Source organism: Sarcophilus harrisii, chromosome 2 (assembly GCF_902635505.1).
Source record: "Sarcophilus harrisii chromosome 2, mSarHar1.11, whole genome shotgun sequence".
NCBI classification, from domain to species: Eukaryota; Metazoa; Chordata; class Mammalia; order Dasyuromorphia; family Dasyuridae; genus Sarcophilus; species Sarcophilus harrisii.
This window is the reverse complement of record NC_045427.1, coordinates 553,605,554-553,619,222: the sequence shown is the minus strand read 5'-3', so window position 1 is coordinate 553,619,222 and position 13,669 is coordinate 553,605,554. Positions and strand designations below refer to the sequence as shown.

The following is a 13,669-nucleotide window of genomic DNA, read 5'->3' as shown; positions in this document are numbered from 1 at the left end:
TATGACTATATGTGGTGTGTGCATGAGGTGGAATGGAGTGGGTCATGGAAAATGAGTAGATTAAGGAATGTTAGGGAACTGAATGGTTAGGAGTTTAAGCAATCTAGAAATAAAATTAGTTAAGATGGCCCCAGTGTGAAAGACTGTGTTAGAAAGAGTAATTGGACTTGATAAGGAAGGAGGATCCATTTGAGATTGTTGATTAGGAGAATAATGTGATAAAATGATGTTTTATGAAAATGATTCTGTCAGTAGTAAAAAATAGATTAAGAGATAGAATGTGGATGAGCTGAATTAGAGTAGTTTCAGGAAGAATGCAAAGACCTGGATAAAGTCAAAGATGATTTCAAAATTTTTTTGTTTAGTTATTCAGAGGGCAGTGTTAGTGATGATAGGAGTAGGAAACTTGAGAGGTGAAATTTTGGGCATGTTAATCTTGAGGTAGAGGTGGATATCCAGTTGAGAATGTCTTGATAATAAAAGGGATTAGAGATCTGATTGTTGAGGTTGAGAAGGGGACCCCAAAAGTTCCAGACCAGTATCGTGAGGTGGCTCAAAAGAATTTGCAGGCTTGAACTCTTCTATCTCCTAGTCAAGGGGCAAAGTTTATTAATGTGACGCTATTACTGAGCAGATTGAATTCTAAGTAGAATACAGCAATGGTGTATTCTGATGTAATTAGATGAATAAAGGGTGGTCTTCAGATAGACGATTGGGTGTGTTCAGTTTCCTGAGGCACTTTCCAAAGCCAGAAGACCAAGGTCTCATTAGAACAGAAGCTCCAAGGTCAGGAGACCCCAAAATCACATTACATCAAGATCAGAACTGGACATGAAATATAAAAGACATAGTACTTGAATACACACACAAAAATAGGGTATTCAAAGCTTAAAGTATACCAGAGGGGATTGAATCTTGGTGAAAGCCTATAGTTAGGCAGAGAGAAAAAGTAAATATCAGAATTTTTTTTGAAGAGTTAAAGGAAAATAGGATTAATGTGGTTGGTGAACAAGAAGTCAAGAGAGAAGAAAGTTTCAAGAAGGGAGGCTATGATCAGTTGTTTCAAGTGTCATAAAGAAGTCAAGTAGAATTAGGACCTAGAAAAAACTCAATAAAGGCAGTTGGCTTATTTGGCATTAAGGGACTCATTAAGAAACTTCAGAAAAGCATTTTCACTGATTGTTGGGAATGGAAAATAGATTTCAGGGAAATGAAGAAGGAATAAGTTAATATCTTGAAGAAACCATTCCTTTGACATGTTTTTTGGGTATGGGAAAACTGGAAGGGGTAACAGGATCAAAAGAAATAATTTCTAATATTAGAGATATTGCCTGAATATATTTCCAAGGTAAGAAGAAGGCATTAAAGCTTGAAAAAAAAATTGAAATTTTGAAGAGATTATTAACAAGCGATATTAAGAATCTTGAGGAACCATTCCTGTTAAACCTGTCAGTCATTATCTGTGAATTATTTCTACTTTATTTCTCTTAATACTTTCGACTATTCTTTTTATTGACACCACCACCAGGGGGCAGGCAGGATCAGGAAGAGAAAGTAAGGCTTTGTTACAGTTTTGTAGGTAGTTCTTACAAAAAGTTATGCAGAAGAAGTGACCAGAATTGTGGCATTGGCCAAAATTAGTCTTTAGGATTGTATATGCATTTCATTTATCTTTACTCTTTACTGTCAGCATTAATTACCCTTGAAGGATAAAAAATACTTTCTACATATATACTCATGTATATGAAAAAACTTATATCGTTTCCCAAGTATATGAAATAGTGATAATGAATAGGAGAGGCTTTGGTCAAGAAAACTTTTTTGATTTCTAATACATGACAAGAATTTTTAGGGATATGAGATGACATACAATTTCATAAGGCTAATATTCTCTCATTCTTGTACTTTATAGAAGATTGGATTAAAGAAAAAAATATATAAATATGTCTCTCTTTCTTTGACTCAGAAAGATTAGTACAGCGGGTGTTTCCCATAACTAGAACTATGCAATCAGTATCCCAAAAATGCATTATAAGTAAGTTAATACTATCAAGGGACATTTGATAAAATTACACATTAGGGCAGATCATTATAATGGACATTCTTAGTTGTGGCAAGTTCAACCAGTTAATAAGATTTGTGATTCCGCAGGTCGGGTCTATGCTGTTTTGTCAAAGAGAGAAGGTCGAGTATTGCAGGAAGAAATGAAAGAAGGGACAGACATGTTCATTATCAAAGCTGTACTTCCAGTAGCTGAAAGCTTTGGATTTGCTGATGAAATAAGGAAGAGGACTAGTGGGCTTGCCAGCCCACAGTTGGTGTTCAGCCATTGGGAGGTAAAAACAAAATATTTTTAATATTTTATTCTTTAGTATTTATTCTTTCTCTTTGGGGGCTAGGCTTCCATAAATGTGCCATATGAGGGGAAAGGTATTGCTAAGATCAAATTGGCTTATACACTCAGAGAGAGGACTGCGGGAACTGAGTGTGGACCACAACATAGCATCTTCACTTTTTCTATTGATGTTTGCTTGCATTTTGTTTTCTTTCACAGGTTTTTGTTTTTTTTTTCCCCTTCTTTATAGGATTTTTCTTGTGCAGCAAGATAACTATATAAATATATGTATATGTAGATATTGGATTTAACATATATTTTGACATATTTAATATATATTAGACTACCTGCCATCTAGGGGAGGGGATGGGGAGAAGGAGGGAAAAATTTGGAACAGAAAGTTTTGTAAGGGTCAATGCTGAAAAATTACCCATGCATATGTTTTGTAAATAAAAAGTTTTAATAAAAATTTTTTAAAATATATCAAATTGGCTTATTTCCCAATAAGCCTAGTGGCAATATGTTTTGGTCATAGTATTTCATGCTATATACCATATTTTACTTTTAGGTTATTAAGAATGGCTGCACAGTACAAGTCGATATGTCTGTAAATGTTCTATTTTGTTACCCTTTACTTTTCTGGTTTCACTGCATGCTATTTTTATTACAAATAAGTTTTTAAAAAAAGGAAATAACCTTTTTTAAAAAATCAAATTTAAGTTTTGATGCTACAGAAGAATTCCCATCTTGTTCATTGGAGGTAATTTTTAGATCTGCAAAAGGAAACGTTTAGTTCATTGAAAATGTTGGTTGTTTTCTGAGAACCAAGCAACTGTGTTTTTTTTTTTAATTTGGTTTCAAGTAACTTCTCTTTTTGAAAAAAGGACATATTTAGCATTTCACTAATAAATGAAAAACATTTTTTAAAAGTGTTATCTCTGGGAAGGAACAACTGAAAGAAATAGATTAGACTCCATACCTTATTATACTCTGCTTACTATATGTATGTATAGAATGTATACTATAGTATACATCCATACTATGTACAAAAGGATTTGGAATTTTAGCTCTTGTTCTGGGCCTATAACATCATCAAGGGACTCTAAGATAAAAGCCAGGCCACAAAAATTACTATATTTGTAATTAGTAAGCCAAACAGGGCTTAGTGTTAAAGAAAACGCATTGGACATTTTTCTTTAAAAAGGGGGGGAGGGGGAAACGACATTAATTTGGATTTTTTTTAATCTAACGGCAAAAAAGAAAAATGAAACCTTTTTCTTTTTCCCTTCTCCCCTCTCCCCATCCCTAGACAACAAGCAATTCAATATAGATTTACCATGTGTGATACTTCTAAACATATTTCTACATTTATCACACTGCACAAGAAAAATCAGATCAGAAAGGGGGGGAAAATGAGGGAAAAAAGCAAGCAAACAAACAAACAACAACAAAAAATGTGAAAATACTATGTTATGATCCACATTCAATCCCTATAGTCCTCTCTCGGGATACAGTTGGCTCTCTCTATCACAAGTCTTTTTGAACTGACTTGAATAACCTTAATGATTCCATTTTAATAATGGTCATTACATGATCAATAAAGATTACAAATTCCTAAAGCATATTCAACTATCTCATTGTAGAGGTGATCCTAGGCTGTCTTGCTGGTGAGATAAACTCAACCAAGATGTACAGTGTTGGAAAGGCTTCAACAATTATGTTCATGGACCTGTCTAGCTCCTAGTGGAAAGGATCATTAAAGGGGTTAGCCACTCCTGATGAAATTTTTGGGTAAAAAAAAATACAAAATGGAGTAGCCATCTTCCAGTTCAGCAGTGATGTTGATGGAGCAGCACAAAAGGGAACAGAAAATCATACTGAAAAAGATAGTAAAAGAAGAAATGGCAGGTGTTAGAATGTGAGAAGACAGGGACTCTTAATGTATTATTAATGGAGCTGTGAATTAATCTAATCATTGTATAAAGCACTTTGAAATTGTGCTTTTAAAAAAGCACATGAACCATATGAAACCTTTTCCTATTTAATGTCACTACTAGGCATATACTTATATTCCAAGGAAGTCAGAGAAAAAGGAAAAGATTGGTAATAATACATAAAAATATGTATAGCAGTAAATAATTGAAAAAAGGTAGGTGCCAATTAAGGAGTGATTGAATAAATTATGGCATACGAATGCATCATTGTAACATAAGTAAAGATAAAAAGAATTCAGATAAACAAAGGAAATTTTGTATTAATGAAAGTATAGCAAAATAAATTGATGTAAAATCTTTCAGAAAATAGACTATAAAATTTTAGGTAGCTAAGGGTGATCCAGCTGCTAAGAAAAAACATCACATGCTAATTTTCAGCTAGTCATACTTGTTTTGGGAGAATTGATGCCCCTCATTGTTTAAAGAGAAAAGTAGAAAATTACTGTCTTATGATTGGAAAGAGAGAGTCACCAACTGCAGCTGATATAAATATATGTTTATGCCAGTATAGTGTCCCTCTTTTGTTCCTGCACTGTAAAGGAGGAATAGCTCTTAGAAAATAGAATGCTGGATAGGGAAAAGATGCTTTCTTTTTCTCTTCTTCACCGTCTCCATATAGTTCTTTCTACCTTTGGTAGTCCAGTGAGGAAGAGACTGAAATAACACATACTTTTGAAAGAAACTAGGAATGAGGGACAGTAAAGCCAAAGAAAACCGTAGAATTTTTGTCAAAAACCAATGAAGGCATTTTAACCCTTGAGCTAACATCCTCATACCAGCTGTGGGAGAAATCTGAGTGCAAGGTAAAAGATTCCAAATGACTTATTATTCTAGCCATTTGGGGCACAATACCAAGATCAGATTTAGGTGTTTGTTTTTAATAGTGGCAGGCTTTATTTTTTGTTGAACAGGCTAGCTACAGGCAATCAGATGATTCCAATTTAGTTGACAGTAGTAAGAGTATGTAATCTGGGGAAGATTGGATGCAAGCATTCTTCTTTCCATCAGACTTCATCATTCTCACAAAACTTCTTTAGTGCCTGCTTTATCTGATGATTGTTGGCATTAATGTCAATGATGAATACAAAGGTATTCTATGAAATACATACATACATACATGGGTATGTATTCTATGAAACTTGATGATCACAATAAAATCTTGTTATTCCTAGGAGGACTTTTTCCAAGCTGCTTGTGAAGTCAGAGTGCCCATAATGTGGAATGTTTGAATTTTCTTATTTTTGTGGTTAGGGGCAGTCTTAACACTTAACTTCTTGGCCTTCAAAACTTTTGAGTTTCCATCTAAATGACTTTCTACTTTGCTTCCACACCATCTTAAAAGAAAAGCTAGATAAAATGTTAAGGAAAAATTAGGATGAATTATCTTGGGATAAAATGGGGGTTCCTCCCATTGTCTTAAAACAAAGGAAGTCAACTGGTTGAATATATATTAGAAGGAATTATTTTTCGGTTATAGATTGGACTAGATGGCCTCTGAGGTGCATTCCTACTATCCAAATCCATAAGTGATATTTCCACATTAGTGAAAAAGCTTCCAGATTAAATGTGTAGGTATTTTTTTTTCCCTTCAAATATTATTCTGTATATATATATATATATCTTTTTTTATTGGTGAGGACATTGTAAGGTTCTTGAGGGCAAAGATTATCTTGCCTTTCTTTGAATCTCTAAAATGTAGCACAGTGCTTTCCACACCAGTAGTAACTTAATAATTACTAGTTCGGTAACTATTTTGTTTGACTTTTAATAAAGATTTATAGTTTTAATTTTTAAAAGAAAAGAACTTATCTTTCCATCAGGTTCGTTCAGGATGAACCATCAGTGTGGTAGAGTCAGAAGGGCTTTTGAATACATAAAAACCCAAGTTTGAGTTCAGATTTTGCCATTCAACAGCTGTAGCATCTTGGCTGAATCACTTGGCCACTCTGAAGACAAATTCTCTCATTGGCAAAATGAAGTGATTGTAGTAGACATTTATTGGAGTCCTTTCCAACTCTGACAATTTGTGACTGTGTGTGAGACTATTGTTGACATTATTGTGTCCATGGCCTCTGCAGCAGCACCACTTTTTAACAGCTTACCATACTTGTAGCCAAATAGCTGGAAGGAAATAGAGTGGTGTTGGAGTGCTAAACATACAGTCTCAGCCATATAAAGTGATGGTGGCAAATATCACACTGCAGTTACCTTTGATGGATACATGGCAGAGGTTGAGGAGGGAGATGTGTTAGTACAGAGATAATAATCTTCATCATAATGAGTTTTTATGATCTTTGATTTTATATTATATAAAAAAAATCTTGAAGGAAAATTAGGATTTAGTTAATTTACCTAGCTTTTATTTATAATTTATATTTATTTAGAATTTTGTTGTATATAGAGCCCTGCATTAGAGCTCAGAAGTGCATAAAAGTATAAGAAACTGGAGTACTAACATAGTACTAATCTGCCTGGGCATAAAGAATATAACTATTTCTTGCTCTGTACAAGAAGTGGGAAACATTTTTAAGAAAAAAACAAACAAAAAACCCCATTGGCATAGCTATAGAAAGTATTGAGAGATATACACAAGGAAAAAAAATCACTAGTAACTTTGGCAGTTATTTTTCCCTAGTAAGAGAATAATAGATTTTCTATTCCTCTTTTACAATTAAGAGCAATAGCCCCAAAATTTGATTCATTAAACATAGCACATAATTTAAAATATGTTTCATTTCCATGTTTGTGTGGTAGTTAAAGAAACAAGCAAAGTAGAAGGAAATTAAGATGGAAAGAAAAACTAAAAAAGGCAGGGGGGAAAAAAACAAGGAAAAGAAGGTAAGTGAGGGAGAAAGAGCAGAGAAAAGGATGATGGGGAAAAGGGAATACCAAAGAACATCATCATTAATAAAATAGTGATGATGATTGTTTGCATTTGCATAGAGCTTCAAGATTGGCCAAGCACTTCTCATATCTTATCTCATTTGATCCGCATGGCATCACTATTTTATTAATTCAAATCCCTTCTTTCCCACCTATGATGCATTAGTCCAGATCTTCCTCCCTAGAATTCTAAAGTGACACACATTTACACCATAGAAGCTCTTTATCAGGAGAAAGTGTTCCGTCCAGCTTTCATTTCATATATGTCCCACCCTCTGAGTCAACCCAGATGACTATTATAAAGACACAATTGTATTTTCAAATTAAAATCTAGCCCATGTTTCCTGTGATATTCTAGTCTTGTTGAGGTTGTTTCTGTTCAATCTGGCAAGGAAGCTTATGTTCTAAAAACTCCCCTTTGATGACCTTGGGTATCACAGCTTCTGCCTGCCCCTGCTGTGGCTTTCATTGGTCCTAGGAAGTTGGATAGAAAATTTTTAAATCTGATTGGCTATCAAGAACAGAATTTCTTTCTCAGACACAAATGCCCAGCTGATCTTGGAGGTACATGACCTTGCCACATACACATCTACTACTAGATAGAATAACAACAGTGCCATCTTGAACCCTGGATAGATGACTTGTTTTAAGTCTGAAACAGGCTTTGTAAAATTACAGTAGAAATAGCAGTAACGATTCAGATTGACTCCAGTAAGTACTCATGGAAATAAAGATAGGTCTTACTGAAAACCTTAAAGGTTGGTAGGTTCTGTCCAATCAAAAGGGGGAAAATGTTCTAATATTTTATTTTTTTTCTTATTGCTGCCTTGAATAATTTTTCTTCTTTCTATATTGCTAGACATACCAATATGGTTAATTAAAGAAGGATATAATTACTTCAGAGGATTCATAACAAAGCAGTCAGCCCATTCAGAATATAGATTAGACTTTTTTTGGACATGGCCAGTACAGGAATTTGTTTTGCTTGATTTCTGCATGTCTGTCACCGAGGAGTTGTTTTTCCTTCTTTCTCAGTAGGGAGGGAGAGAAAGAAAGTAGATTTTCATTAGGAAAAAAAAAAATTAAATTTTTAAAAAAGGCTAACAGATATAAAGGATATAATTGTCCTTCTTGACATCAATCTCAAGTATTGAGACTGTCATACTTCTGTCTTTCTTTAGATTTGATGCAGATCTCTGTGTCCCTTAGGTTCATCACCTTCTCACAGTGACTAAACAAGTCATTTCTGTGGGCCTCAACTTTTCATATGTGCCATGGAGGGGACAGGTTGGACTAGATGCCTCTGGAGTACTCTTTCCAGCTTAAAGTTTCACCTAACCTGCTCTTTTAAAATATATATATGTGCTTGAAGTCTGGAACAGTTCCTATCATAATATGTTTCATTAATATATTATGTGTGAATGGGGGCAGCAAGATGGCTAAAGAACAGAATACTGCACTGGAAGTCAGGAGGACCTTCATTCAAATCCTGCTTGAGGCATGGGAGTGGTATGACCCTACAGACATTGCCTATTTGCAGTGTGAGTGTTCTCCTCTGTATAAGATTGTTAGGAGAACCAGACAAGATAACATGTGTGAAATGCTTTGCAAACCTTAAAGTACTGTTGTTGTTATTCAATCATCTCTGTTGTATCTGGCTCTTTGTCACCTGACTTGGGGTTTTCTTGGTAAAGAAAGATACTGGAGTAGTTTGTCCTTTGCTTCTCCAGCTTATTTGACAGGCAAGGAAATTGAGGCATACAGGGTGAAGTGACTTGCCCAGAATCACACAGTATGTCTGAGGCCAAATATGAGTTCACAGAGTTGAGTCTTCCTGACTTCTGGGTCAGTTCTCTAGCCACTGTATGACCTCGCTACAATGAAAAGTATTGCATGATGTATATGAAGTTATATGTACTTATAATTATTATTAGGTAAAGCATTGTGTTCTGTATTTGCTCTAAATGTACCTCTCAACCCTCAAGTGGTAGTCCCTAACTCTGGTATTACAAAATTTGATGAAATAATCCATTTTACCCCCATATAATATAAAATTGGTAAACTTTTTTGTTAATAGTATGACTTTATATATTTAGAATCATAGTATTTAGACTTGAAAGGGAACTTAGAGATAATATGATCATAGACAGTAAAACTAGAAGAGCCCACAGAGATTTTAGAGTCTAGTATCCCCATTATAACAGATGAATGAACTGAGGCCCATTGACAACATCTCAACTCGGGCCTTCCTGATTTCCCATCTAATGCTCTTTCCACTCCTCCACACTAAAAGCCACCACTTTTCCTGCCTCTCTTTTGTCTAAAGTCTCAAGGCTCTCTGCATAGCCTTTTTCATATTGCTCTCATCATTTTAGTTGTTCATCCTCCAGCCTTCAGTGGGGAAAAAGCAATGTGGTTATAAGTACCTCTAAGACATTTTAAAGATTTTCTCCTATTAACCTTTTAAAGTGTTGCTGACATAGTGTTCATTAAAAGCTAATTATGGCCATGGCATTTACATCACCCTGTGGTAACATGTGGATATATAACCACAGTGGCCTCTTTCACTCCCCTCCCCAGTGTATACTGTCATGTTACCTAGTGACCAGCCAGCAAAGCAAGTCATTGGATGCACCCAAGAGTTTATGTATTTTACATAGTGCTTGTCTCTCCTTGAGCTTATTTATTGCTGTTTCAGCGCTCTCCAAGGGGGAAGCAGATTGAGGTGGAGTTGCCACATAGCTTGTGAAAGTGTGAGAAGTTTGTTTACCTTTCCAAAACATAGAAATATGGACAGCCATTTAACCATTGTATTTTTTACCCCATCCATTTGTAAATTCTGGATTATGCTTTCTTCCAAAATGATTTTTTAAGACAAATGATTTACCAGCAGCAAGAAAAGCAACTCGTGGTAACATTGCATTTCTTACTGGTTACAAAGCAAAGAACAGGCTATAGAGATAAATCAAAGAAACAAATAAGTTTTATAGAACATGGGGGTAGATATACCCTGCCTGTATTGAAATGTCACAAGTTGATCTTCCCCAGGCTTAAATTAATCTGAGGCTGCCTACAGGATTATGATACAGTTTACTTTTGGCTGAATAAAATGTCCTTTGAAATATACAAAAGTTAAAATGTTTCTTGTATATTAAAGTTAGCCTCTAGATTGAAAGGAAAGTCAAATGTGGTAGACTCAGAATTTTCCTTATAAGACGATCAAAGGATGTGGAAATGTTTTTGGTTTCATTTTCTGATTACACCAGTAACTGCAAGCAGCTTCAGTGTAACTTCTCACTTCATTTATTATTAGTGGTCAAAGCTTATTGTTTATCTAAACAGAAAGTCAGTCACAAAGAACAGTGCATTGTGGTGTTGGAGATGTTCCCCCAGATGCCCGATATGCTGTACTGAGGTTTCTGATAAAATGTGTACATTTTTTTATTTCTATCAAGGAAATAATTTACTCATGTTATTTAACTAAAACTTGTACTGCCTGATGTTAGCATTATATTGGCTTCGTTGCTCCCATTGATTCACATGAATTTTTTATAGTAGCAAGTGAAGGGCTAGGTGGTTTAATAGATAGGAAGCTGTTTTCAAAGCCAGGAAGACCTGGATTCAAATCCTACTTCTGACATGACCTGGCTACATGAACCTTAACCTCTCAGTGCTCTAGGCAATTCTAGCTAAATTGCCAAGAAAGTGCTGTTGACTTATATTGGTGAAGAGTTTCCTCTTTCCTGGGACATTTAGATCACAGATCCATTTGTCCTTTAATAATAATGAGTAAGCATCTTTTGCCTTTCTGAAAGGTTCCAAAGAAGACAAAAATTTTAGTATTGCTGTTCTCCAATATTTTGTGTGTGTGTGTGTGTGTGTGTGTGTGTGTTGCTGAGACAATTGGGGTTAAATGACTTGCATAGGGTCACAAGTGTTAAGCATCTGAGGTCAGATTTGAACTCGGGTCCTCCTGACTTCAGGGCTGGTGCTCTACCCACTGTGCCTCTCCATTATTATATTTTAAGAACTTATGGAGAGCAAAGCCAAAAAAAGTTTTACCAAAGGTGTGTTTTTTTTTTTAAACTTCACTTTATTTCCTAATATTTCATTTTTCTCTCCCAACTCCTCATTCTCTGTCAGTTTGTCTGCTTCTCTCTGAATGTCTATTTCTCTCTCTCATACACATACACACTGTGTCTGTCTGTCTCTTTCTCTATCTGTCTCTCTCTTTGCGCCTCTCTCTCTCTCTCTCTCTCTCTCTCTCTCTCTCTCTCTCTCTCTCTCTTTCTCTCTCTCTCTCTCTCTCTCAACAAAATGAAACCTTAAGGAAAAGCAGACTAGCTTTATTATGTAGCATTCTATATCTACAGTCTGATGTGTCTTCATCAAAAGGAGGAACAATATACTTTCATCACCAGTCTTTTGAAATCAAGATTGTTTGTATATTGATCTGAATACTCACATTTTTTAATGTTTTCATTTACATTATTGTATTCATTATGTATATTATTCTCTTAGTTCTGTCTTTTTCCCTGTGTCAGTTCATATCAGACTTTCCAGCAATTTCTCTATATTTTTCATGTGCATGATCTCTTATGATGCAAGTCTTTCATTACATTGACATCTCATAATTTGTTCACCCATTCCCCAGGCACTCATTCTATTTCTAGCTTTTTGCTACCACAAAAAAAGTGCTGCTGTGATTATTTTAGTACAGATGGGAGCTTTCTTTCTGTCTTGAACCCCTTTACAGTTTATGCTCAGTAGTGAGACTTTTGAGGTCACTTTTTAGAGCACATTGGAAGCAGGTCCACAGAATTAATGTTTTACTAAGGTGAATCAGAATCATAGGATTTAGAACTAGAAGGGATTTTAGAGACCATCCCCACCCCACCCCACTCCCAGTCCCATTTTACAAGTCAGGAAATGTGAGCTCCAGAGCTCTTAAATAATCTGCTCCAAGTCACATGGATTGTAATTGGCAAACCAGGGACTCAAACCCAAGGCCACAATTGCAAGTCCTGTACTTCCCCTATATCTACAATGTCTTGTGGGGTTTCTGCCTGGATAAAAATTCAAACAACCTTTTTTAGGGGAGGGAAGATGAGGGGAGCATATTTAGCACTCTTCTTTAATGAGAAAAGAAACGTCCAGCAACATAATATTGAGGTTTGTTGTGTTGTTTTTTTTAATTTAACTGTCAGGATAGATACATCTACTATAGTTAAAGTTTATGTAATGATAATTGACTTTTCAGGAAGTAAATGAAACACTGAAATTCTAAAATTCCTTCTGAAAGATGGTTACACTTTCAATAATACATTTTTTCTTGTTTCAAGTTTTTGAAAATTGTTGATCTGCATGCCATTTATAGTGACTTTATAATAATCAGAATATCTTATTCTTGACCTTGCTCAATAAGAATTTTTATAGCCCTATTTATATGACCATAACTGATGTTCTGATGATCATAATACTTCAAATAAAAAACAGACAGCATTTTGAAATTTCAAGCTTCTTTCTATTCTTATGTAACCACGGACATTTGTAATCAGGGAAAGTACCTTATAAATTATAGAGCTTTAACCTCACCTACTTCATTCTACAGGTGAGGAAATTGAAACATGGAGAGTTTTAATCAAATAAACATTTAACATTTATTAAGCATCTGCTATTTGATAGGTACTGGCCTAGATCCTGATAAATGAAACAGAAATGAATCAGCCCCTGTCCTCAAGGAGTTTACATAATAGTAGGGGAGACAACATCATCAAAACTTACACAGTAGGTACATGCAAGATAGCTGTGTCTCCTAATTCCTGGCCACATTGGCTGGGCTACCTTTTCCTAGGGTTCTACTTCACTCAGGATACACTGGTTTCCCCTTACCAGATATTAACAGCAACCTTGAGACTTAATTGGCTCAGGAAATTAAAGCTAGAAATATTGACATAATAACTTCCTGGTGGCCTTGGTACAAACTCGACACACCAGAATTATGAGCTTCTCTCAGCTGCACATATACTTCTGACTGTGTAGCATCATGACAAACACAGAATCAGGAAAGCTGTGCCTAAATGAATCAGTGCTTTGTGTTTATTTTATACCTTTTCTCGCTATGATTATGTAAACCTCCTTTTGTCAACTGTTAAATATGGGATTTTCAACCTTTCCTATGTCATGACAGTGTGGCGAAACCTATAGATTCCTTCTCAAAAAACTTTTTAATTCATAGAAGTCAATGCTACATTTCTTTTAGAGGTTAGTGAAAATGAAGACATTATTTTCCTCCCCACCAAGTTCAAGAAGTCCCTAAAATCTAAGAACCCTATCTGTGCCTTTCTTATTCTCTAATCTGAATCATCAGACCAGACTACATCGGTTCTGGAATACAACATAAGGTAACCTTGGAGGTGAAAGTGCTAGCCTCTGGAGAAATCAGAAAGGGCTTCAT

General features: G+C 35.2%; 1 protein-coding gene across 2 annotated transcripts in view; it reads left to right on the top strand.

The window, feature by feature from the left end:
* EFL1 (elongation factor like GTPase 1) overlaps positions 1-13,669 on the top strand; it is a 196,461-nt gene that overhangs the window by 162,239 nt on the left and 20,553 nt on the right. For both annotated transcript variants that reach the window (XM_031955656.1, XM_031955657.1), the window contains one exon: positions 2,152-2,336. In XM_031955656.1, coding sequence (XP_031811516.1) covers positions 2,152-2,336 — 185 coding nt within the window. The remainder of the gene's footprint in view (positions 1-2,151; positions 2,337-13,669) is intronic.